Source organism: Natator depressus, chromosome 1 (genome assembly GCF_965152275.1).
Source record: "Natator depressus isolate rNatDep1 chromosome 1, rNatDep2.hap1, whole genome shotgun sequence".
NCBI lineage: Eukaryota > Metazoa > Chordata > Testudines > Cheloniidae > Natator > Natator depressus.
Window position 1 is genome coordinate 238,635,752 of NC_134234.1, and position 25,973 is coordinate 238,661,724.

Sequence of the window (25,973 nt, forward strand, 5' to 3'; positions counted from 1 at the left end):
GAACAAGTTTAAGCTTGTTGTAACGTGCGTTGTTTGCCTGGACTGCTCAAGACCTGAATGCTTGTGTAGGAGGAACTCTTTGAGTTGGCTTCTTAAATACCTTCATGCTGTTTCACATCTGATACTCCTTGGTGAAACATAGGAGCATAGTCTTTATAACAGGCTTATTCAAAGTGATACAAGCTACGAAAGTGAGATCTTGGAAGAGTGTTGCTGTTTTCATAATGTAATAAAAATACTGTAATGATAAATAATAATAGTGTGTAATAAGCATGTCATAAAAACAAATTTTATATTTCCAAGATCACTGCTTTTATAGTTTATACTCAGATAAAGGAGAAAATCCCTGGAAATATTCATTTTTAGGAGGGGGTTCGCAAGACTTGACATTTTAGTGAAAGGGGTTCACAGGTTGTTAAAGTTTGGGAACCACTGCTATAGACTGAAGACTTGTTTGCCACCTGTCCAGCGAATAAACGTTTCAATGAAATAGATTTGGCACAAATACATTTTTACATGCTGATGCAAGATTAGTTAAAGCAGATCCTGACAATAAATGCACGGAAAAGTCTGTTCCTTATAATTGTTTATCATTTGGTATGGTATCTGCTCCTACTACAGATCAAAGGACAGTAAAGCAAATTTTATGATGTCTGCCAGGAATAGAATGCTGTCTCGACAATATCTTCATTGTTGGGGAAAAAAAAGACCAAGGGTATTTAAGGAACAGATAAGATTCTTCAATGATGAGGAGACTATAGCTTGCATTTTCTCAACAGTCCTGACACATTACAAACCCAGTTTTAAATTGGCTTGTGATGTATCTCCATATGGCATAAGAACTTTCAACTCCCATATGGAAAGGAAAGACTAGTTGGCCGGGAAAAATAGTAAAAGCTGAACAGAGTTATGCCCAAATCTACAAAGGATGCACTCAGCCTAGTGCTAGACTGATTCAGGAAAGTATCCATATTAAAGGCAACAAGTAAGCATGTTTAATTCCCCATGGGAAAGCACTGATCACTAATGGAATTTAAGAATCTGTTCTGAACAGGAATGGTCTTAAGTACATGCTTAAGTGTTTTCATGAATTTATGCCACGATCATAAGAGTACCTACCGTAGCCTTGACATTATACAAATAATGTATTCCATTTACAATAGACCACTTACCCCACTTCTTAGACCAGCCATAAATCAGTTACACACTTTCAATATAGGGTGTTATTTCTATCTGCATAAATGTGGTATTTTGCAGTGGTGGTTGTACTCAGTGGTGGTACAACTGGTATATTTTATTTGTCACAAATAAAACATTTAATACATTTGAAAAATACCATAATTTCTGAATTAAACTTGGAAAGACACTTGTTTTAGGTATGACAGGCCAGTTCATGAAAATGCCTAGAAACATTTACCTCATGGTGGAATGAACTTTCCAGTCACAAAAGATTCTTTCATACCAGATGAGGTACTTGGGTAATAATTAACCTGCAATCACAAATATTTAAGAAAGGGAGTTTCTGAACAGCAATAATAACTAGGCTACAGATAAATTTGGCATCCAGAGTTTGAATTTCAGATGTAATCAACAGCAGAAGAGTGCACCAGTTGTCTAGAAGAGCAGGGCAACAAAACCATGTTTGTTACCCTGGTTTTAACCAACAAAATCTTGGCAACAGCTACATCTGGAATTTGCGGAGACATTTTTAGGTGAAATGTTTTTAGTCCTAAGTGATACTTGCTAAAAATGTCCAGAAGTCCATAACACGTACTCTAACTACTAATGGTCTAAGAGACTCATTTGATACATATATGGAATTCCAAGCAGCTAATGTGTGATAGTAGGCCCCAATTTACATTACAAGAATTCCAATACATTTCTCAGCTCAAACAATATAACAAAAATTCACCAAGTGCCATGTTATCCAGCTGCTAACAGCATTGCTGAATATTAAACAGAGACATTTAAGTAAATACTTCGTTTCAAAGCAGCATATTTTTTCTTGTTGTCCTATTGCAGTGCTATACAACTGACAACAAACTAAACTCCTGTTGTGCTGATGGTGAGTCAGAGACTTGAGTCTTGATGTGGTGAAGCTGGAGATAAATCAGTGTATGTTGAATGAACAAGCAACTCAGGTTAAATTCAGAAAAAAAATCGTTAGCAACATTTTTAGGAAGGTGATTTGTATCCTTATGAGGAATTATTCAAAGATAAGAGAAATGGGTGACTGGCAAAGTAGTGTCAAAATAGACTGAGCGCTGGTCTACACTACTGCGGTAAATCGATCTAACTTACGCAACTTCAGTTATGTGAATAATGTAAATGAAGTTGACGTAGTTAGATCCATTACTGTGGTGGCTACACTATGCTGTGTCGATGGGAGAACTTCTCCCGTTGACTTCTCTTATGCTTCTCGGGGAAGTGCTCTTCCATCGATTTAGCGTGTCTTCACCAGAACCGCTAAATCGACACTCACTGCATCAATTGCAGTGGTGCCGATTTACCGGTAAGCGTAGACATGCCCTGAGTGTCCTACATTGGCAACGTTGAATTTGGCACCTACACACCTGCTAGCTTAAGAGATCATCTCAAAGGTGTTTTATCTGAAATTACTCCGTTACCAAAGATTCTTTAGGACCTTCAAGCCATAGTAATCACACTCAAAGAAAGTTGCAGGAGGTACTACAGAGATTACAATAATAGTACCAGAATTAACCTCTGACATTTCCAATGGAAGTTCAGAAGCCATTGGATAAATTTTGTCACTTGGGTAACTGAAAATATCTGAACTAAATAGCTAAACTGAAAAAAGTCTCCTTTGTGTTGAAGGAGACTGTCCTCCGCGTGTAAGGAAGCTACTTAAATGTTAGAATTTATGAACATATAGAATCTCATTTGTTAACAACAAATTTTTAAATGTGTTACACAGAAAATTTAAGACTTCATTTACAAGAAATAGGTACATATATTTTCTATTCTTATCCTGAGACAAATATTTTAGGTGTGAGGATCACTTAGGTATTGCATTAGCCAAATATTAGCTTGCTCAGTCACCAGTACATGGCAGGGTTGCTTACACACTTAGCCTCTGTTTTACGTATACTAGTGAAAAGCAGTTCCTCTCCATGAAAAACAAATAATTCTTAAGTGATGCCTACTAAACTACATTGTATATTTGCTTATGACTAGAATAAGTCCATGCTATTAAAAGCACAACATACTACCTCTAAACTTCTGTTACAGATTCTTATTCCTCAGATTGTATAGAGCAAAGTGGTATCTTGGATTTTTAAGAACCTGACACTGAATCCAAATTCTGTAGAAGCATATTACTTTTATTTTAGCTGGAAACATCCCTGCCAGCATTAGTCATTTTGTTAGACCAGAACCACTAATAAGTAACACTAGGGGCCACCAGTGTTCCAAGCACAGACATGAATGTACCACCTTCCCTGTTGGCTGTCAGCAGCCACACAATGAGTTTGGGGAGACCTGCCATTACCATGCAGGGAACACAGACTTTTTTCTTTCTGTTATGATTGTGGGGGAATAGCAATTGCAGGTAAATAGTTTTTTTTAAAAGCTGTCTGGCTTTGAAAAGCAGAGAAACAACAGTGCAGTTAGTGAGAGGCATTGGCACAGTATACATATTGCATGCTTTTTCATATCCACAGATCCTTTTAGAAAGTTTTTCTGCTCCTGTAAATTTACCATCAGAAAGTAGCTTGAGAACTTAGTCCTTTTCTCTCTCTCTCACTCTTTTGAGTGACTGCCTACTATGGTAAATAGTGCCCAAATAGTTTAGATAAAATAACAGTAAATATTTGTTTTGTCATTATCATGTTGGTCCCAGGATATTCGAGACACAATGTGAGTGAGGTAATATCTTTTACTGGACCTACTTCTGTTGTTGAGAGATACAAACTTTCAAGCTTACATAGAGCTTTAGAAGATGCTACTATGGATGTTTGTCCATATAAAAAAAAACAACGACGATGACAATATTGCTCCCCCCCGGGGAGCCTCTCAAATAACGCCAGATACTTGGGCAGTGAGGAAAGCTACAGATTAGAATTTAGGTCCATTACTACAGCTTTGTGGCAAACATTTAAAGAGCACTTGTCACATTATCTTATTCCTACCAGCATCGTGGGGTGCTGCACATTTAATAGTTCTAAATATACCCCAAAATTAAAAGGATAAAACTCTGCAGGCTCACAATCTACTTTCAAATCAGTATGTGCCTCCCTACTTAGACTAAAATTAAGGGAACACTGACAGAATCATAGTAGCATCTAGGTTTCTGGTAAAGATGTTCTCTTTTTCTTTAAAGGTTTTTTTAGTCTAGTGCATTGAGCATGGGCCAGGAAGTCAAAACTAGATTCTGTTCCTGACTCTGCCAGCAACTCATTATGGAACTTTGGGCAAGTCACATAACCTCCTGTTCCTGTTTTCCTATCTGTAAAATGAGGATGCATACCCCACAAAGTATTTTGAGAGCTATAGATGAAAAGTACTATATAGCACTATTAAGTTCAAAATATTTATTAAAGTACACTCTCATATTAGCAAGCATATTCTCAAAACCCAAACTGGGGGACGTGTAAGGACCATCCTTATAAGAAGGACCTCAAATATTGCAGTTTGTCATTCTTCTACAGTGCTAGTATTTATAATAGTTTAACTTTTATAATAAGATGATTTTATATTTAAGTAATTTGCTGCTTATATAGACTTATTACACTTGAGATTCAGTACTGCGATCTTTAATTGGATGGGTGGTTTTGGGCCCCAGATACTCTTTTTCCTCCGTGTATCCCTGCGTATCTGCTCTTGTGAATCTCTTTCAGCCTGGAGTCCTCTTACCCCTGTATTCTTAGTGAATATACACATTGCTTAAATGCTTCCGTTTTTTATTAATCTGTGTATGGGCAGGTCATCTCACCTCAGCGCATTCCTGCTACTGTGACTCCTACACTGCTGATGTCCCCCATGCTGTTCACACAGTCCACACTTGCTCCACCAAAGGCAAGTGAAAGTGGGTGCTTACCACCAGCAAATCAAGAATCTGCTGCCAATTCAGCTAGCCTTCTCCTTCCTATGCAGAAGCCAGAGTCATCTTGCGTAAACAGCAACTCATTGACCAAGATGCAGCTGCAGGAAACTCTTTTACACCTGATCCAGGTAAAGAATCAGAAACATTCCCCCTTTGCTTGTATCCCTCCTTTCCATTTTGATTTAAATACCTCTGATGGATAATTGGTCCCATCCACCAGTCTGAATGATAGATTAGTAAACTAAAATGTCCACTGTGAGTTGTACTATTTCTGGCTGTATAGTAAAGAAGCACTAAATCATTGGCTAAGGAGATAATAGTCCCTCTTGCTACAGTTTTGGTTTAACTGTGTTTTGATTAATGTATGCAGTTCAGGGTGCAACAGTTCAAGAATGATAATAAATTTGAGGGGATTCAGGGGAGAGAACAAGGATGTTAAGGGCTTACAGGAATTGGTTTAAAGGTGAAAACTACTTACATGTATGTAGTTTAGCTAAAAGATGAGCATCTCAGTGGCAATACTTTGGAAATCCTTAAAAGATATCCATGTTGAGGACAGGAGAAGTTCGAGTAGGAATAAGGAATAATGGGATGAAGATGAGCAAGTAAAAACGAAGGATAAATATCCAGAAAATATATTAACAACAAGGTCCGTTAAATGTAGTTTTCCAGCTTGAGTTACTCAGATATAGGCTTGACAAAACACTCAGGAATATTATGTAGAAAACAATCCTGTATTTGTCACAGGGTGGAATGAGTACTCTTTGGGGATCCCTCCTATCTTCAAATTCTATGGATACTAGAAAGAGTGGTTTTAAAGGGGATGTGGTAAATGCCAAAGGTAAATATATATAATTTATAAGGAATAAAGAGGGACAGGTCTTGGGTTCCAATTTCTAAGCCCAGGCTACTTGCCTACATAAGTGTAGACCCTCTACTTAGCAGGGAAGAACAACAAGGGTTACTTGTGGCACCTTAGAGACTAAAATTTATTTGGGCATAAGCTTTCATGGGCTAAAACCCACTTCATCAGATGCATGGAGTGGAAAATACAGTAGGAAGAGATAGATAGATAGATATACAGAGTACACAAAAAGATGGGGGTTGCCTTACCAATTCTAACGAGACAATTCAATTAAAGTGGGCTATTATCAGCAGGAGGAAAAATCACTGCTAATAATAGCCCACTTTAATTGAATTGTCTCATTAGAATTGGTAAGGCAACCCTCATCTTTTCGTGTGTGTGTGTTCATGTTCCTACTGTATTTTCCACTCCATGCATCTGATGAAGTGGGTTTTAGCCCACAAAAGCTTATGCTCAAATAAATTTTAGTCTCCAAGGTGCCACAAGTACTTCTTGTTGTTTTTGCTGATATAGACTAACACGGCTACCACTCTGAAACTTAGCAGGGAAGGTGAGCTAATAACTGATGACCTCAAGAAAGCTGAGGTGTTTAATGAGTATTTTGCTTCAGTCATCTCTAAAAATGTTAGAGGACCAGATACTCAAAACAATTAACATTAACAAGGAGGAAGGAATGCAAAATAGGAAAAGAATATTTAGATAAGTTACATGTATTGAAGCCTGTAGGGCCTAATGGTTCTCATCCTAGGGTATTTAAGGAACTAGCTAAAGCAATCTGAGAACCGTTAGCAATTATCTTCAAGAACTCATGGAGGACAGGTGAAGTCCAGAGGGCTGGAGAAGGGCAAATATAATACTTATCTTTAAAAAGGGAAACAAAGAGGACCTGGAGAATTATAGGATCAGTCAACCTAATTTGTATAATGGAATGCAGAGTGTGTTTATAAATAAGGTTAAGGTTTTGTCATGGTTATTTTTAGTAAATATGGGGATGACAGCCCAAGCCCCATAAAAGTCAGAAATTATTACAACAAAAAATAAAGAGAAAACACAACTGGTGCCTAACTTAACAAACTACGTTAGATTCAAAGTTTCCTCAGCACATGCTTTCAGCAGTCTTACTGACCAAACTCTTTAGGACAAAACCCCTCCCCCAGAGTCCCCAGTTGTTTCCTTTGTCTCTTCAGGTGCAATGAATATGATGGGCAGGGGGAGTGAGGCAGGTATCTTGTGGTATCTGCCCCTGCTTTTTATATTTTCAGTCCCCCTCTTGAAAATCATTTCCAGGTGGGAGCAAGGGGACAGGCAATCTTTGTGGAAGGAAATTCCATGATGTTCTTTTCCTAACATGTAGATTTTTGCCTCTGCCCACTTTCCTGCCAAAGAATGGCCACTTAGTAGGTAATGGTCCATCAGCCTTGTTTACACCTGGCTGAGGCATCAGCTTGCCCTTTGTCTCTGAGGAACTGGTTTGGCCACTCCTCAGACTTATCTGGAAAACATACTTTTAGTCATGATTTCAGCTTATGTTTATAACTTCACATATAACGTTGCTACATGCATTTTACCATATTATATTATATATCAGCAAATTGAGTTTTCAAATGATACCTTTTAAGGGATACTTTGTACAAAGATTATTGCAATCATATGTAGAGTGTGAACACAGTTATGTTCTGTCCCAAGTATCATGCATTTTACTCTTTGAAGCTTTGTCTGCAAAATGTACACATGGGCAGGTTCTTCCCAGTGGCTGTAAAAATTAATTGGGTTGCTTGGAAATTATTTGCTGTTTAAAACACTCTGCATTTGATACTGGATGGGAGCTTCACACCCGTTGTCTCCTGATTTGCATGATCAATTTCATATGCTTCTGACTTTCCCCAAGGAATGTCCTAATTTTAGTTATCCTCCTATGCTCATGCATGGATTGGTTCATTCCCTCGTAATTTGAGTTCTGTTCCTCCAGTCTGCCAGGCTGTCAGGTTTGGAAGCAGTAGTTCTTAAATTGTAGTGTGCAAAATCCTGGTGGTCTGCAAAATGAACCATTTTGAGAACCAGTCAGTGTGGCATATTGCAGTTTTGGAAAGGGAGATGGTCCATGGAAAAATATTTTAGTGCAAAATGGTCTGCAGAATGGAAAAAGTTTGAGAACTACTATCCTAAAGAGTCATAGAGTTCAAAGCCAAAAGGAACCACCAGATCATCTAGTCTGACCGCCTGTATATCACAGGTCACCAACACCACCCAGCATCTGCTAAACTAGCAACTGAAATTAGAACAAAGCCTACAGCCTTTTGGAGACTAAATTATTATGTGCTACAGACAGACAACAGGAGGGACCAAGTTGCACCAGTGACTGAGACCCTTGCAGTGGCTGGGAATTGATTGATAGAGATACCCGGATGATCCCAGCAAATGACCCATATCCCATGATGCAGAGGAATGCTCAAACCCCCAAGATCACTGACAGTCTGACTTGAGGGAAAATTCCTTCCCAACTCCACATATGAGGATCAGTTAGACCCTAAGCAGGTGATCAAGAATCAGCCAGCTACTTAAGAGTGCATGGGTGGAGGAACCAGTGCAGATTAAGACCATTAAGGCCAATGGCATTCAGTGCAGGTGCAGCAATTTGACTGCATGGAATTTAGTGTAGGAACAGGAAGAAACTCGGCCCACCTGCTCACCCAGGCACTTTGGTATTATTATTGCAGTAGTGGGTGGGGAACAGAAACTATGTAAAGGACCTCCTAGATATGTGATAATTAGGGTGACGAGAAGAAATTGCAAGTATATGTTATCACTACAGAAGTCTTACAGGGCAGGAAAGAGAAAAGTCTGACTTTCACCCAGCCAACGCTATCATGAATTTACAAAATTTCCTGGTTTCCGTGTCTTCAACTCTTCTAAAAGAGATAAGAGAGTTCCCCCTTTTCTTATGCTGCCAATGTGTGCAAAAATGTTGTTAAAGCTATTAGCCGGAGGTAACAACGTGTTTGGGTTTTGTGTTCTGTTTTTGTGTGTTTGATGATGAAAACTCCCTGCTAGTGCCAATTTTGACTGGGATGTTATGGTTGAAAATTAATTAGACCCTGAAATGTAAAGAATTCAGAATCTTTTAGCTTGACAACTGTGATCTTCCAGTAACAAGTCTTATTTTGTTTTGTTTTTCAGAATGATGACAACTTCTTAAACATTATTTATGAAGCTTATCTCTTCAGTGTGAAAAAGGCATCAATCAAAAAGTCTATGTAAAAGAGAATTTTAAAATTAAATTTCTTTGACTTCCTGAACTCCAAGAAGAAAAAGTCTCTCATGCCAAGTGGTGTTACATTGTTTAAAAGCTTCTGCCTTTAAAAACAATAAAATGAAATAAATGGTCCTAGACTTTTTAGATACACTTAAATATTGCTTGTTGGCAAGTACATGCTGTACTGAAAAATGTGTGGGTGAAAACTGCTTTCCTGGGGGCGAGGGTAACAACACTGCTAAAGACTTAATCACAAAATTTCTTAAATTATTTTTCTTACATGGGCCTGTTGCTAGATGAATTATATTTCCTTCATAAAGACTCTGTTTTCAGAGTTCATTTTTCTTTTTATTTATGGCTGTGGTTATTCATGGACTAGATATTTAACGTGTTTTTTTCTCGGATAGATGTTATCACTTCCATTACTCAACACTATTTCACAATGAACAGTGCCCATTCCTGGCCACCATGTGGCAGTGTTGGACTGTTTTTAAGTATATGAAGATATTGGTGAAATTTTGGAAGAGGAATGATCTTTTGAATCAGGGGTGGTTCCGTCACCTTTTCTAACCAAAAAAAAAAAATTGTTTCAAAGAAAGTGGTAACATTTTTCCTCAAAATTTTTTTTTTTATCAAAATCAGTTTCTGTTTTGTCTTCAAAATATTTATAGCCAGCTGTAGAAATGGAACTCTGAGCAGTTTTTTAAAATTATAGGGTGGCCCTTTTGTTTGTGACTGTTCTTGCTGTTAACGTAGATCTGATGTGGCATTAGCGTCATGTTTCTGTGCTTCTGGAAACAATCTGCATAATCATAAGCAATATGTAAACCAGTCAAGAAAACAGTTACTTGGTTTATAAGTCCTTTTTTAGTATGTTCCAAGAGCAGAAAATAAAATGGATTAGCCAGAGTGTGCAGTGGATTAATTTTACTACCACATGGACTAAGTATTTAATTCTGAAAGGTCAGTTGTCAAGTTTAAGCTCTGAATTTAGTATACTTCCAAACTTGTATAGGAATGAAGTAGATTACAGTGAGCAATGTGCTCCACATTAACACATTTTTAAATCAATCAGACTAAACAAACAAACGTGGTGTTTTTAGTTCTTACATGCTTCAGTGGCAGATGGTATGTGTAAAGCCATGGTTTGTTCATAGTCCTCATCGAATTAAAAAATCAGTCCAAATTTTTTTCTACTCTGTAATGCTACAGTATAAAAATGGTACTTTCTTATTCACCAGAACTGTTTCCTTTGTGGTTTCAGAGCCAGATCTGTTGATTGTAATGACAAAAGTATGTTTTTACTGCTTTACTCCCAGTACTGTTGAGGCAAATCAGCAAAGGCCTTGTCTACATGGGCATATGTGTTCAGTATTATATACGGTGTGAATTTAAACTGATATAGTTCTTCGGTTATATAGCACACACACACACACACACCTATGTGAACACTCTAATTTTGGTATAAGAGTGGCTTTTTTCTGTTTAATTTATGTTGTTTGGGAATGGGTTTAAACTAAACTGAAAATAGCCATTCTTATACCAGAATTAGTATGTCCACATAGGGGTTATACCTATGTAACTATGTAGAACCGCTAAAACTTTCCCATGTAGGCAAGCACTAAGAGAACAAGGTGGATTCTATTTCTTTTTGGTAATCAACAAAATGCTTTAGTAAGTTTCAGTCACTTATAACTATACAAAACCACTGAAGGCAACAGGTTGCACGGGTATCATGTAGGGCATACTTTGAAGAGAAGGGGCCTGATTCTGATCTCACATCCATTATACAGAGGTGTGATTCTATTGATTTAATTGAAGTCACTCTTGATTCACAATGGTGTAAGTAAAATTGGAATCAAGACCAGTGGGTTTGCATGAGTGTAATCAAGGGCCTGATGTAATTTGAGGATGATAGACATGTATAGCTAAAGTCTTAATTTGGCCTGTAGAAGCTTTATTACTAATAATGTGCTAAAAGGAATGATCTTAGTTTGACGGTGATACATCCCAAATTGAGTTTTTTGCAAGCCTGTCACGGGTGAAGCATTCTGACTTATAAAATAAGCACATTTGATATAGACATAATTGAGATCAAATTATGCCATTTTTGCATTTGCTTTTTGGAGTAGAACAGCATTTCAAGAAATTCTTAATTTAAAAAAATTACTTTAAACCTTGACTTTTTCAGCAGCCTCTTGGTATGCATCAAAAACAGTGGTACTGGTTCTCTTTCAAATTGATAATATGCTTGACCTCAAAAAACAAACAAACTTTGAAACAAACTTTGTCTGGTAGGAGCAGACAATGTGGTATCACAGAAGCAAACTGTGAAGTATCTTTTTCCATTTTTCTGATCACATATGCACAATGTAACATTTCAGAATTGTTCTTCATACACCCATGCCTCACTGCCTGAGGGAGAGAATGCCCAGGATTTCTTAGGAGGCAAATATTCATCTCCTGAGGGAGAGTTAGGATGAGAAGAGGTGAGATGGGCCTATTCTCTTGGCTGACTTGTGTGCTTACCTAGAGGAGCAGAGGGAAAAAAGATAGAATGAGGCTCAGAAAGAAATCCCAGATTCTTAGCTATGGGAAAAGAAGGATGCGGAGATCCACCACAAGGGTGAAGTCAAGTTGCATGGTAGCTGAATGTAGAGAGACTTGGGTTGGGGGGAGTGACTGGAATAATATCTGGTAGATGTGGTTAAGAGAAGGAAGGAAGGAGCACAAGAGAATGAGCAAATTTGAAGTATCTTTGTGTCAGAATATGGCCCCTATAGTCAGAGCCATCCACAGCTATAGAAAAGCTGGAACTTCTCCAGACATTTAACTAGCAGCTGAGATCTTTAAATGCTACGTTCTGTTTAATAACGTGTTTGTTTTTAAAGCATAAAACCAAATACCTGGTCATTTTCCTTTACACAGCCCATGTCTGCATGTATGTCAGAACCCTTTCTGTTAGGTTTTGTAGGTCACCTCAAAGCTAAAGTGGTTTAGAACAGTTGGGGTCTCTGAACTGCTTTGGTATTAAGGCACTCTTAAGGGCTCCTTAACAGCTGAAGGCCACCTCAGTTAAGGCAGCGTTGCTGAAATGATAGCAGTGCTTTTCTCTACCCGGCTTTCATCTCTTCAAAAAAAGAAAGAGGCAAGCATTCAAGTCAGGAAATATGAAAGGATCAAGTGAACATGCTGTAGAAATGTCCATGTTGCACATCTGTCATATATTTTATTCCTCTTTAGCCATGATTCTCTTTAATATGCTACTGTGAGGTTCAGCTGGCTCCGTTAACACTTCTGTAGAGAACGTAACTTTCTGGGATTTCCTTTTTTATATGCTGTACTTCTCAGTCTTACCATTTCATTGGTATTAATTTTCAATTTAATTTCACTTTTTGACTGCCTACAAAACTTCTTTTACATAAAACTCACCGGGAAGATGGTAAATAGCAGAAACCCAGTGAAGTGCTGGAGCATGATCTCTGATTAATCCTGTCTCTGTCAGTGTTATAATGGAAATATATTATACTCAGTGAAAGCATCCACACCTGTCCCCAGGCTCCTCTCATAGAAAATTCAAATTTTTAATCTGATTTTATGCATTAATTTCCTATTGCTTTTCTTTTTCCTTTTTTTTTTATTGTTGCAAAGGGAATAATTACAATTCTACATTAAATAAGACTTTCAAGGAGAGTAATGTAGCTAAGTAGCGGGTACTAGGTCTGAAGTGAAAATCTCTTTCAATTGTGATGAGCTCTAGCTTTCAGTTGCAAGTGCACTGAATTTCCTGGCTTTATCTTTGTCCCTGTGAGGCTTTAAACCCACAACATGCAGATTGGCAAAATCAGCAGCCTTTGCTGAGGAAAAGCCTAAGACTAGATTAAATAGAGGTTTTGCGGTACAGCAGTTTAGGATCAAAGATAAAAGACAGAATAAGAGGACATCTCTTCCCAAGTGGGTTCTTCAGTTGTATACATACAAAAACGTAGGATTCTGCTATCTTGGAATGAATATTGAACTGAACCATAAATACTCAAACTATCATAAATTCTACTAATCTTGGTAGGTAGAGTAAGAACTTTTAAGATGAACGTCCCTTAAGACTTCTGCTCCTTTTCCAAACTGCTACCACTGATATTCCTAGCGAACTTGTTCTGATCTCTGGACACATTTCTACGTTCAGCTGGGAAAGGGGAGAAAAGAAGGGAATCAAATATAAGTTTCATGTTGATAAGCCAGGGGACACGACTTCCCCACTGAAATTAGTCCTCTAAAGATACCATACGGATTAAAGTACAAATCCAGTCTTGAGTCTTTTAACATATGCATCAACCACTTTAGCTATCTGGAAGTGCATAAAGATATTTGCTGTTAAGACTTTCTTGACAACACATACTGAACCCCTCGTGTGTCCCGGAAGACCACAGTTAGATAGAAAAAAACCTAAACTAAGATCTACACTTTTAGTGTCATTCAAAAAATACAGCCATCAAAGGTCAGATTTTTATTTTAAAAGGTTGACATTCCTATCACTCTGGAATAGATAGATACAGAAATCCATGTCTGAGTATGAAAATAAATCAGGTATGCAGGGATATCTAAGAAATGGATTCCCATTGTGTAACTCAGAATAGCACTGAATAGACAAGGTGCAGCATATAAAAGAAAGAAGCAAAATTTCAGATTGCTGTACAATAATTTTGGGAGATATATCCCTGAGATACATAACTGCCACCTCCTTCTAATCATCCTGGAGAGGCTTCCAATAGGAAATAATCGGGTGAATCCATGTAGAGGATGCAAAACAAAGAAAGCTGTTTATTCAGTATATTTGTATTCATAACACCAATATAGTATGGCTCAGAGAAAACACTGCCAGTAACATGTGACTAAACAGAACACAAGATATAGAACAGATCACTGCTCAGTGAGCTACTTGGAAAATACAAGAAAAAAAGATGTGGACAATGACAAAGTGCTAAAACTACTGTTGTATACCAAGAAAGATGTTAATCTCCCATTTAGACACTGAATAAATAAATAACCCTGGACTTACTCTGTACCAAATTCTCATGTACTGTGTATAAAAATTGCACGCATACTTGTGGACTGCAGAGTGTATCAAATAGCTGTGTGTGTGATTGCATTACTACATCAAGTACTTGAAGTCTACTCATGAAGAGCATTACGTATAAGCTAGGTATTATTCCACACACAACCTGCAGACCTATGTAGGTATTTTACCTCTGTACTTGCCTGTAAATATTGCTGTAAAAGAGAAATAAAATAAAGTGATGAGAGGAACAGTTAGGTTCTTGGTAACACTCCCAGCCTAGGACCACTCAGGCTGAAAGAAGGTCTGCTCATTTGTACAGCTGGCTGGCAGCCTGACTGTTCAACTGTCTTCCTCTGCTTAAGATGATAGCCCCAACCCCCTCAGCTAGCAAGTTCTCTACCCCTGCCTATCACATCACTCCACAAACAGTCGTTTCTCTTGTCTACTTCCCCATTCCGGTTCCTTAGTGAGAGAGAGATGAGAATCCAGTTTCCTGAGACTGTACACAAGCATCATCAGCTGGGATGCTGCTACCTTTGGGCACTGTTCTGTACCATGGTCATCAAGTAAGCTCTTGTCTGTTTCCTTAAATACTATCTTAAAAGAAAAACAAAACAGTTTAAAGTTTTGAAAAGCAGGATATTATGTGGCTGTAGAGAAGAACTATAACAGGACTCCATCTTGATCCGTCACACAGGTTCTGTTAGCAGCAGTCTGAAGTTTGTACGAGAGACTTAATCATGTTGGTGTTCCAGTGCCTACTGATCTGTGGACATTTTCTGAACCCTACACAATTAATTGTCCACTGAGAGTGGTTTGTGTGTTTTTATTGGGTTCTTTTTAAGTTCCCCCTGAGGAAAAGAGCAGGCACAAGTTTAGATGGTTTTAGCTAAACTCAGAAAAATCCAGGTATGTTTTCATTCGGAACTGGCTTGAGTACTACAACCCAGGCACCAAGCAATCTATACAAATCATATCTGTATGTGAAGCAGCCTGCGGCCTTAAGAATCCAGTGGGGCTCAGGGTGGGAAGCTGAACGTAAACTGTGGCTGGGAGCTCTGTGAAATGAAGGGGAAGCAGGGCAGTCATATGAGTGAGTGTAAGTCAAGGAACAGAACTAAGCCTTGCATGGAATCCAGCCCTTTGCAGACTGGCAAATAGCAGAGTGCCTGAGGAAGAGAAAATAGGGATTGCAAAGCCTGAGGGGTTATTAAAAGTGAGTGAAAACAGTAGACAAGAAACTTCATCCATGGGGAATTTGCCAAAAGAGACTGAGGCTGTAACAAAGGGGAAAAGAATAAAGTAGAAAAGGGCAGACACCAGAGTAGAGGAGGAGATTTTAGCTTTGAAGGTGGCAGGGAACAGAGGTGAATTATGATCCAGGAATGATTAGCAATCAGGAGAGCCACACGTTGTCTAATGGTAACTCAAGTTCTGAAAGATGAACATAAATTTGTAATCCACAAAGGCATTTTATTTAGAAGACTACCTCAGGGCTGACCTTCCATCACTAAGTCTGGGATGACTTACTCTGCCACAGGTATAAGCTTGTTACCATTTCAGGGGAGAAGGTTGATGGACTCACAGGCTACCTAAAGAGAAGACAAGACAACAGGAAAGCAGTGAGACAGCTGAAACACAAGGACAAGAAAAATTGTCCATGGAGATTAAAAAGGAAGGAACTCTCAAGTATAAAGCAGAGAGAACTCAACAAGAGTCTGAACATGGATAATGAACTGAAAGTGGCATGGGAGTGGGCCAGAAGGGGAGTATGTGAGATGGGTCAGTACAAAGACCCCAGAGAGAAGGAAACAAGGGGTCTGGTGACAGATTTCATACTGAAAGTTATTGACCAAATGTTCCTGCGTGGGGAGAAATTCAGAAGGTGTGGCCTCTCAGGAATACGAACCTACAACGTGTTCATAGATTCACCTAGTCACAGAGACTAGGTGAGATTATTAAAGCAGGCAGCTAGAACCCTTTCAGCATACTGCACATTGGAACCAGCCAGAAGGCCAAAGCAAGAGATCGAGACAACTGAGAATGACTGCCGAGACATGAGCTGGGAGCTAAAGGAGAGCAAGCTGTGCAGGTGATATTGTACTTATGCTGCGAGAGTCAGTGGAGATTGTTCTTGCTACACCAAGAACAGGTGGCCAGGGAGATATTCTCCTCAGCTCCACCATAATTAATGTGGTATAGGATATATTAAGAGCTTGCATGGGAAAGATAAAAAGATTAAGGCACAGGACGGAGAGCCAGGGCAAAGGTTTGGTCAATCTTTTAGTCTGAACTGATCTGCTCATTCTTATTTGATGTACCATAATGTATCTGATTGCCTGCTCCATTTGAGTTTCTTTGGATTATAACCTCCTAACTTGCTCTAACTGCAGCAGTGTGGAAAACAGCAGGGACTGTCTGCTTCTTATATATACTTTGTATTTCTTCAGCACTATTTAGCCATGGATCTAAAAAATGCCATATATACAAATAAGCTTCATGACACTGCTAAGAGGGCTGGAAATATTATTATCCCCATTTTAAAGACAGAGGAATTGACACACAGCAAGGTTAAGTAAGTGACTTGATCAAGATTATACAGGAAGGCTGTGGCAGAGGTGGAAACAGAACCCAGCTCTCCTGCCTCCCAGCCACTGGGCCAGTAGTTCTCAACCCTTTCCCACCTAGATCCCAAAAACCTTCCATGACTTTTAGCTATAATCTATCCATTTCCCACAGCCCTCTATAGCCTCCCAGAGCAGCACTTCTCACAGAGCCAAGTGCTGTGTGGGCAGGAAGGGTGGGAGGCGCTTACACTGAGGCTTTGTCTACACTGCTGCGATAAGTCGACCTAAGTTATGCTATTCTAGGTACATGAATAATGTACCCGGAGTTGACGTAGCTTTGGTTGACTTTCTTCGGTGTCTTCACTGTGCTGCGTCGATGAGAGATGCTCTCCCCTTGACTTAACTTACTCTTCTCGTTCCGGTGGAATACCGGAATCAATGGGAAAGCGCTCTGCGGTTGATTTAATGGGTCTCCACTAGTGTCACAGAGTCACCAGGCGATGCTCTGGAACTACTCCCTACGAAGCCAGTCAGGACTCTGGGGGAGCCTCCTCTCTGTGAGCAGACTGTCTCCAGGACAAAAAGCTCACACAGCTTCCACCTTCCTGGGTCTGACCTCGGAGTACTCAGCATCCCCTTCCACACTGTGCGCTTCCCACAGCAAGTCCTCACAGGCGGGGATCCTGGGGAAGCCAGAGGGTCCTGCACCCCAATTCCACAGTCAGCTGTGACTCTCAGCCAGCCAGTAAAACAGAAGGTTTATTACATGACAGGAACATGGTCTAAAACAGAGCTTGTGAGTACAGAGACCAGGACCCCTCAGTCAGGTCCATCTTCGGGGGCAGGGAAGCCAGAGACCCATCTGGCCCTCCCTCCATTTTCCCAGCCAGCTCCAAAACTGAAACTCTCTCCAGCAGTCTCCCCCCAGCTCCTCCTCCAGCCTTTGTCTCTTTCCCGGGCCAGGAGGTCACCTGATCTCTTTGTTCTCCAACACGTTCAGTTGGCACCTTTGCAGAGGAGAGGGGCCCAAGCCATCAGTTGCCAGGAGACAGGGTGTCGGCCATTATCTCTGCAGCCCCTCTAGGGCTCTGCAACAATCACACACCCTTATGCCACCACCTAGATACTTAAGAACTGCATAGGGGAAACTGAGTATTCAGTATTCAGTAGAAAACATTAAGAACTTTCCCGCTTTATCACAACTAGACCCGCTAAATTGACCCCTAGTGCATCGATCGCAGTAGCATCGCTCCGCGGCAAGTGTAGACATGCCCTAAGATTGGGAGGGAATGGAGCAAACTCCGGGTCATAGAGGCAGCAGAAGAACAAGGAGGGAGCAAACTGCTTCCTTCCTTTCCTATCCCAGCTCCCCCACTGGGTCTTTGCAAAGAAAGAATTTTTGATCTTTTTTTTTCTCTTTAGTCAGTGGGGTGTGAACTAGCAGGAGCCCCCTTGCAATCCCCCTCCTGGTTATGACCCACTGGCTGAGAAGTCTTGCACTTGAGAAAACTGTATCCCTTGTGCTGCAGAGAGAGGAAGAACAGGAGAATCAATAAAGTCAGCAGGGCACACTTAACAAGAACACTATTTTCATATGCAATTCCTGTATCAGTCAGAAAAATTACCTTCAGCGTGAAATGTACCATCTCCAGATGTATAACAGAGCAAGCTAGAGAAGCCAAATCGATGCAACTTGCCCATTATCTTCCCCCATCCTATTAGCATCTGCTCTTTCTTCTTTGAGTGCTAGCTCATGTCAATTCCATACTAGGCGTGCACATGCCACATGCACAGTTGCTGGAGATTTTTCCTTTAGTGGTATCCATAAGATCAGCCCTAGCGCCCCTTGGAGCCCCATGTACACGCGCCTGCATAAGGGGCACTGCCAGATCCGCACCCTCTGTTTCTTCTTACCGCCCTTGATGGTTGCTTGGAATGATCTTCTTGCTCTCACAAGGCTTTCCTAACAGTGGTTTGGACTCTGACCTATTGTTAAGGCTGCAAGTTTGTCACAGAGGTTACAGAAAGTCACAGATTCTATGACTTTCCGGGACCTACGTGACTTCTGCAGCGGCCGGTGTGGCTGGTCTGGGGGCTGCCCGAGCAGCTTGGGCAGCCCCTGGGCCAACAGCACCAGCCACTGCTAGGTAGTCTCGGGCCACCCCCGCCCCAAACAGCAGCAAGAGTTTGGGTTTGGGAGGGGGCTCAGAGCTGGGGATTGGGGCGCAGGAAGGGGTGAGGGTTCCCAGTCAATGGGAGCTATGGAGCCGGCTTGGGGTGGGGGCAGCATGCGGAGCCAGGAGCTGAGGGAAGGACATGTAGCCACTTCCGGGAAGCCGCAAGGAATGGGGTAGGGAGCCTAACAGCCCCACCAACCCCCTGCCCCCAGCACCAGCGGGAGTCCCAGGCGGCTGCCCACCCCACCCCCCGAGCACCCGCAGCACTCTTGGGCCGCCCCCCTACCCCATGAGCACTGCTGGGTCCCCCCAAGATTTAGTCAGGGACATATAATACAAGTCATGGACAGGTCACAGGCTGTGACCTGTCCATGACTTTTACTAAAATTACCCGTGACTAAAACATAGCCTTACCTATTGTCTATAGTTTTTGTAGTCAGCAAATTTAGATTCCAGTTAGTCTTAGTGTACATAGTATAGATAGTTGTCTCAGTCATAGAGGGATGTTGTCCCAGGGTCTGGGCATGCCCCGGTCTCTGATCTTCAAGCCGTGCTCCTCCTGCAACAAGCCTATGCCTATGAGCAGCCTGCATTTGGGCTGTTTAAAGTGCCTCGGGGAAGCTCACATTAAAGAGAAGTGTATGATCTGCAGGGGCTTCACACCAAGGACTCAGAAAGACAGAGACATTCATCTGAAGGCTCTGCTAATGCAGGCAGCCCACAGACCATCCTCTGAGCCGTCCCTCTCCGAATCGGCACTGAGTACTTCGGCCTCCACCGGCACCGTGCTCTTCCTCGCACCATTCTCCATTGCCGGTGCCAAGGAAGAAGCACAAGAAACAGTGCGCCTGAGTCATACCTGAGATGTCAAGGCATGCAAATCTACCCAGATCTTGACAATTGGCTGATCAAAGACTGCTCACAAGCTCAGATTCAGCACGGCATTGGCATAGTGTGGGCCACCAGTCGGGCGCTGAGCCTGTTAATAAACGAACAGAAATCGACACTAGTCCCAGTGCAGAGAATAGAGTTTACAGGGGCAATACTTAATTCCACTCAGGCCAAGGCTTACCTGCCAGAGGCCCGGTTCTGAACTATGTCAGATCTAATCTCCCACATCACAGCTCAGCCACTTACAACCGCCCAGATGTGCCTCAAGCCGCTAGGTCCCATGGCAGCGTATACTTACATGATGCAGTACACATGGCTACGCCTCAGATCCCTACAGATGTGGCTGGCGTCAGTCTACTTCCCAGGCAGACACCACTTGGATTCGGTTCTCGCGATTCTGTCAAATGTCTTATAATCTCTGTTTTGGTGGATAGACCCATGTTCGGTGATGAAAGCGGTGCCTTTTGCTGCCCTCTGCCCCGTACCCATCAGTAACCTTGGTTTTGGATGCATCAGACCTGGGGTTGGGGAGCCCACCTTGCAGACTCAGAACCCAGGGTCTCTGGTCCCAGGAAGAACTCTCCCTGCACATAAACGTCGGGGAACTCAGGGCAATATGCTTGGCCTGCCAGGTGATTCTTCCCCAGCTCTCTGGCAAGGTCATGCAGGTCTTGATGGACAATATGGCCTCGATGTTTTGTATCAACAAGCAAGGGGGAGCTCGTTCCTCAGCCCTGTGTCAAGAGGCCCTCCAACTGTGGGACTTCTGTGTGAACCACGCTTGAGGTGGCACACCTCCTGGGAGATGGGAATGCGCTGGGGGATCACCTCAGCAGGTCCTTTTCCTCTTGTTACAAGCGGTCTCTTCACCCAAAGGTAGTCAGTGCTATCTTCCAGAAGTGGGGGACTCCCCAGGTGGACCTTTTCACCACAAGACAGAACAGGAAATGCCACCAATTCTGTTCAAATCATGGGCTCAGCAAGGGCTTCCTGTCTGACGCCTTCCTGCTCTTGTGGGCGGGCAGACTGCTGTATGCCTTTTCACTGATCTTCTTGGTTCACAAGGTTCTCCGAAAGATCAAGAGAGACAAGGTGAAGGATATCATGATAGCTCCATTGTGATCATGCCAGCACTGGTTTGGTACGCTTCTGGACCTCTCGGTAGCAACTCCACTAGAGCTCCTACCACTTGATTTCGCAAGACCAAGGCCAGTTACTTCACCCGAACCTTGCCTCCCTACACTTGACGACATGGCTTCTATGTGGCTAAACCCTGAGGAGTGGGCCAGCTCGGATCAGGTCCAGCAAGTCTTGCTAGGTAACAGAAAACCTTCCACCAGGGCTACCTACTTGGCTAAGTGGAAACGTTTCAGTTGTTGGGCCTCTGAACGGAATCTTTCTCCATCTTGGTCTTCCCTGGAGTCCATCTCGGACTATTTGCTCCACCTAGAAGCACCAGGGGCTGGCTGTGTCGTTGGTCAGGGTTTACTTTGTAGCGATCTTTGCCTTCCATCATCCAGTACAGGGCAGATCAGCCTTTTCCCAAAGATGACGATTAGGTTCCTCCAGGGTTTGGAAAGACTCTACCTGCAGGTTCACGACCTGATTCCACCATGGGACTTAAATGAGGCCCTCTCTTTGAGACCTTGGCATCTTGTTCACTACTGCCCCTCTTGTGGAATGTTGTCTTCCTAGTGGCAATTACGTCAGCCAGAAGGGTTTCCGAAATCAAAGCCCTGACTTCAGTACCCCTTTATCCAGTGTTTTTCAAAGACAAGGTCCAGTTGCACCCCCACCCAGCCTTCCTACCAAAGGTGGTGTTGCAGTTCCGTAACAACCAGGACATTTTTCTGCCTATCTTCTTTCCAAAGCCTCACAGCACCAATGAGGAATGTCGGCTACATACTTTAGACTGTAGACAGGTCCTGGCCTTTTATATCAAAAGGACTAAGTTCTTCCACAAGTCTACGCAGCTTTTTGTAGCTGTGGCGGACAGGATGAAAGAACTACCGGTGTCATCCCAAAAAAATCTTCTCCTGGATAACCGCCTGCATCCAAGCTTGCTATGAGCAGGCGAAAGTTCAGCCTCTGGCCTTCGTGACCGCTCATTCCACAAGAGCCCAGGCTTCATCAGTAGCGTTCCTCATGCAGATACTAATCCAGGACATCTGCAGGGCCACAACATGGCTGTTCATTCAGACCTTCGTGTCCCACTATATGCCATCACCCAGCAGGCCCATGACAATGCCAGTGTTGGTAGAGCACTATTGCAGTCAGCATGTCCATGAACTCTGAGCCCACCTCCAGGGATACAGCTTGTGAGTCACCTAGCATGGAACCGTCATGAGCAAACACTCAAAGAAGTAAAAACGGTTACTAACCTTTCATAACTGTTGTTCTTCGAGATGTGTTTTTCGTGTCCTTTCCGTGACTCGTCCTCCTACCCCTCTGGTGGAGTAAGAAGGAACTGAGAGGGTGCAGAGTCGGTGGCAGCCCTTATACTGGTGCATGTGCGCAGGGCTCCAGAGGGCACTAGGGTCTGCCCTACGGATACCACGAAGGGAAAAAGCTCCGGCAACTGTGCACGTGGCACATGCAAACCTAGCGTGGAATGGACGTGAGCAACACATCTTAAAAGCAACAGTTACAGAAGGTTAGTAGCCATTTTCTCCTCCAGTTTCTCAGGGTCCCTAATATGATTCCTGCTGCTGATAGAGCTGCTATGGCACTGAGTCCTTATAAATAGGGCCCTACCGAATTCACGATCCATTTTGGTCAATTTCATGGTCACAGGATTTTTAAAAGAATGGATTTCACTGTTTCAGATATTTAAATCTGAAATTCCACGGTCTTGTAACCCTGAGGGTCCCGGCCCAGAATGGAGTTGTGGGGGAGGGAGGTCGCAGGGCTAGGGTAGGGAGGTCACGGTGTTGCCACCCTTACTTCTGCGCTGCTGCTGGTGGCGGTGCTGCCTTCAGAGCTGCACTCCCAGCTAGTAGCAGTGCAGCTTCCTGCAGCCCAGGCTGGTTCCCAGAGATGGATCTGGCCCAGCCTCAGGTGCAGCCCGTGCAAAGGAAGAGGAAGGCCTGTCCCACCCCAGCCCATCTGGGACTAGCAGCTGGAGCCTGGCACACAGTAGGAGCCCCCAGCTGGGGCACCCTCAGCCTTGCCCCTCCTCAGCTCCAGACCCAGCGCTTGGTAGTTAAAGGGGCCTTGGGCTGGCTGTGTGTATGGATGTAGTTGACCACAGCACCCCTTGGACCATGGGTCCCTGGCAGTCACCCACTTGCCCACCTGTAAGGCCAGCCCTGCCCCCCCCCACAAAAAAATTGATGATCCTATCCTATACCATGCCATCCTCACTTCTGCACTGCTGCTGACAGTAACACTGCCTTCAGAGCTGGGCTTCCAGCCAGCAGCCACTGCTCTCCAGCTGCCCAACTCTGTGAAATCTGGTCTCCCCTACAATAGCCAGATTTCATGGGAGAGATCAGATTTCACAGTCTGTAACCAGTGTTCCCTCTAATTTTTCCCACACATTTGTGGAATGAATTTTGTTATGTGCACCAACTTTGTTATGTGCTGGGGATGAAGGGTTTAGGGTGCAGGCTGCCCAGGGGCTACTACACGGAGAGAGGACTCCCCCCAGCTCTCTCTCCCTGCAGCAACACCTGGGCTGCAGGGGAGAGGTGCCTCTCCCTGCCCACTGCAGCTCCGGGGCTGGGGCTGTGGGATAGGTGCCTCTTCCCCATGCATGGCAGGTCCGGGGCTGGGCTGGGTTGGGGCCGGGGGAATGGCACCTCTCCCCACCACGGCAGGTCAGGGACTGGGGGAGAAGCATCTCTCCTCACCGCAGCCCTGAGTGCCCGCACGGCGCTTAATAGTCTGCTGTGCGGTCGTGCAGCTTAGAGAGAACTTAGTCCGTGATGTGTTTTTCACAGCTATGAATTTGGTAGGGCCCTATGGTGTTTTTTTTTTCTGCGAGGTGACTGCAGCAACTCTGTGGGAGTTTTGGAGGCTTTGTGATGGGTCTATCCATAGATGAGTGATTGTTACAGGCATTTCAGACAAGAGCAAATGAAAATTTGTATGGAAAAGGGAAGAATCTGTATATAGAAACATAAGTTTGCCATAGTGGGTCAGACCAGTGGTCCATCAGGTCCAGTATCCCTCCTCTGTCAGTTCCCAATAATTGCAGTTTCAGAGAAACCCCATAGCCCAGAATAATAGTGATTATTAGCCAATCGTGGATGGCTGCATATGGATGCTAACATGTCTTCCTGATCCCCTGAGATGATAATCTTATGCTCTAAAACCTGAGAATGAATTACACCAAGTTTGTATATGTTACAAAATTATCCAGGCCTTTTAAAAATCCAGTTGCCATGTGTGACGCAATGGCTTCCTGCTGCAGTGAATTCTACATGTTGACTATGTGTTTATACCATATTTTATTGTTGTGATAATTTCATATAGAAGGAAAGTGAGGAGCGGAAAGTAGTTGTGATCCTATAAACTGGACTAGCTGCACTTGCCACCTGGCAATTGGTTGCATTTTAAATGTCTTCATTGGTGTGCTAAGGTTTTCTCAATGCATGCGAATCACAATTCATAGATTCCAAGGCCCCCAGGGACCATTGTAATCGTCTAGTCTGATCTCCAGTACAGCACAGGCCAAAGAACTTCCCCAAAATATATCCTAGAGCAGATCTTTTAGAAAAATGTCCAGTCTTGATTGAAAAATTGTTACTGATGGAAAATCCACCACAACCCTTAGTAAATTGTTCCAGTTTTTTACCCTCCCTGTTAAAAATTTACACCTTATTTCCAGTATGAATTTGTTTAGCTTTAACCTGCAGCCATTGGATCAGGTGCATATAAATAACACTGTTATGCATTATATGTGCCAGTAGAGGCTGCCGCACACCTCCTTAACAGTGAGGGATAGCAATTTAAAATGTTAATTTAGGCCCCCAGGGAGAGCTGGGGGTTGAGGGCTCTCTGTATAACCTGCATATTGCCAGCATTCCCAAGGCAGGAGCTCTCTGTTGAATGGCTTTGCTCACTCTCCATCCATCACAATCTCTTAGATGTGTTCATCGTTTCTTGCAAAGTAAGACATTGAAAATGAACAGACAACACAGTTTAATAGCTGTTGTAACCATTCAGAGCAGTAGTGTTCCATCAAATTTTTTTGTGTGTAATCTAAACAGCACACACATTTTGCTATTGCCTAGTATGATAGCTAGACTCCTATGCAGACATAAAGTAGCTTAGTAACTGTCAGAATGTAATACTGTACATTAAAATACAGGTACTGCTTTTCTTTCTAGTGGATTTACAGACCGAGAGAACAGAGTGGAGCCTATCTTAAGTAGTAGCTAGAAGAGAGAATCATTCCATATTGGAAATGCCAATTAACTGCAACATCAGTGGAGTGAGAGTTACGCTATGGTCATAGCTACAGCAAACAACCGTTGCTAATGAGATTTCAGTGCCAGGCTGCCTGCTTTGTGCATGTCAGATTTCATATGAATTCCCCTGAGGCCACAACTGTTTGGCTTCTCTCAAAAACTTTAGGAGCTTCTGGCTCGGAAAGATGTTAACTTCAATCTTGACGCTGTGCTTACCAGAAGGCAGGCAGTTGGAATGTGTGTTTTTAACCAACAGCAAATGATTTTGGACAGAGGGCATGACTGGGAATAAATTTTTTATATAATTATTTATTTTTAGCTCAAGTCAAACTGAATTCCCAGTTCCATATTGGGAATGGAATGCATTTCCTCAATTTCTTTGAAGGGGGCTGTAGGCTGCTCCATCCCTGATCAAGTAGAGTGGTTTTCTGAGCTGTCACTCTCTTTTTTATTCACTGTCATACACACTACACAAATGTTGACAACAGCAGAAGAGAACAAATATAAGTCAGGTTGCTATAAATTGATTTTTAAGATGTACCCTGTGATATAGTCTAGTAATATGAGAGTTGATTTGTGCTCACTCTTCCTTGGTGGCTAGAATAATTCTTGTCAGTCTATAAACTGGGACACAGATTGTCTCCTACATGTATACATAGAATGTCTAGAAGAATGGGGCTCCAGTCTC

At 42.5% G+C, this 25,973-nt stretch overlaps 2 protein-coding genes across 4 annotated transcripts in view; both read left to right on the top strand.

The window, feature by feature from the left end:
• Window positions 1-11,321, top strand: part of DCP1B (decapping mRNA 1B) — a 58,035-nt gene extending 46,714 nt beyond the window's left edge. For 2 of the 3 annotated variants that reach the window (XM_074938786.1, XM_074938792.1), the window contains exons 9-10: window positions 4,942-5,190; window positions 9,105-11,321. In XM_074938786.1, the coding sequence (XP_074794887.1) occupies window positions 4,942-5,190; window positions 9,105-9,185 (330 nt within the window). In that variant the 3' untranslated portion in view covers window positions 9,186-11,321. The remainder of the gene's footprint in view (window positions 1-4,941; window positions 5,191-9,104) is intronic. The other variant, XM_074938778.1, reaches the window with a different exon arrangement.
• A 3,387-nt stretch (window positions 11,322-14,708) lies between these two features.
• The window catches only part of CACNA2D4 (calcium voltage-gated channel auxiliary subunit alpha2delta 4), a 194,040-nt gene continuing 182,775 nt past the window's right edge, over window positions 14,709-25,973 (top strand). The window contains exon 1 of the mRNA XM_074938861.1: window positions 14,709-14,802. Within this exon, the coding sequence (XP_074794962.1) occupies window positions 14,714-14,802 (89 nt within the window). The 5' untranslated portion in view covers window positions 14,709-14,713. The remainder of the gene's footprint in view (window positions 14,803-25,973) is intronic.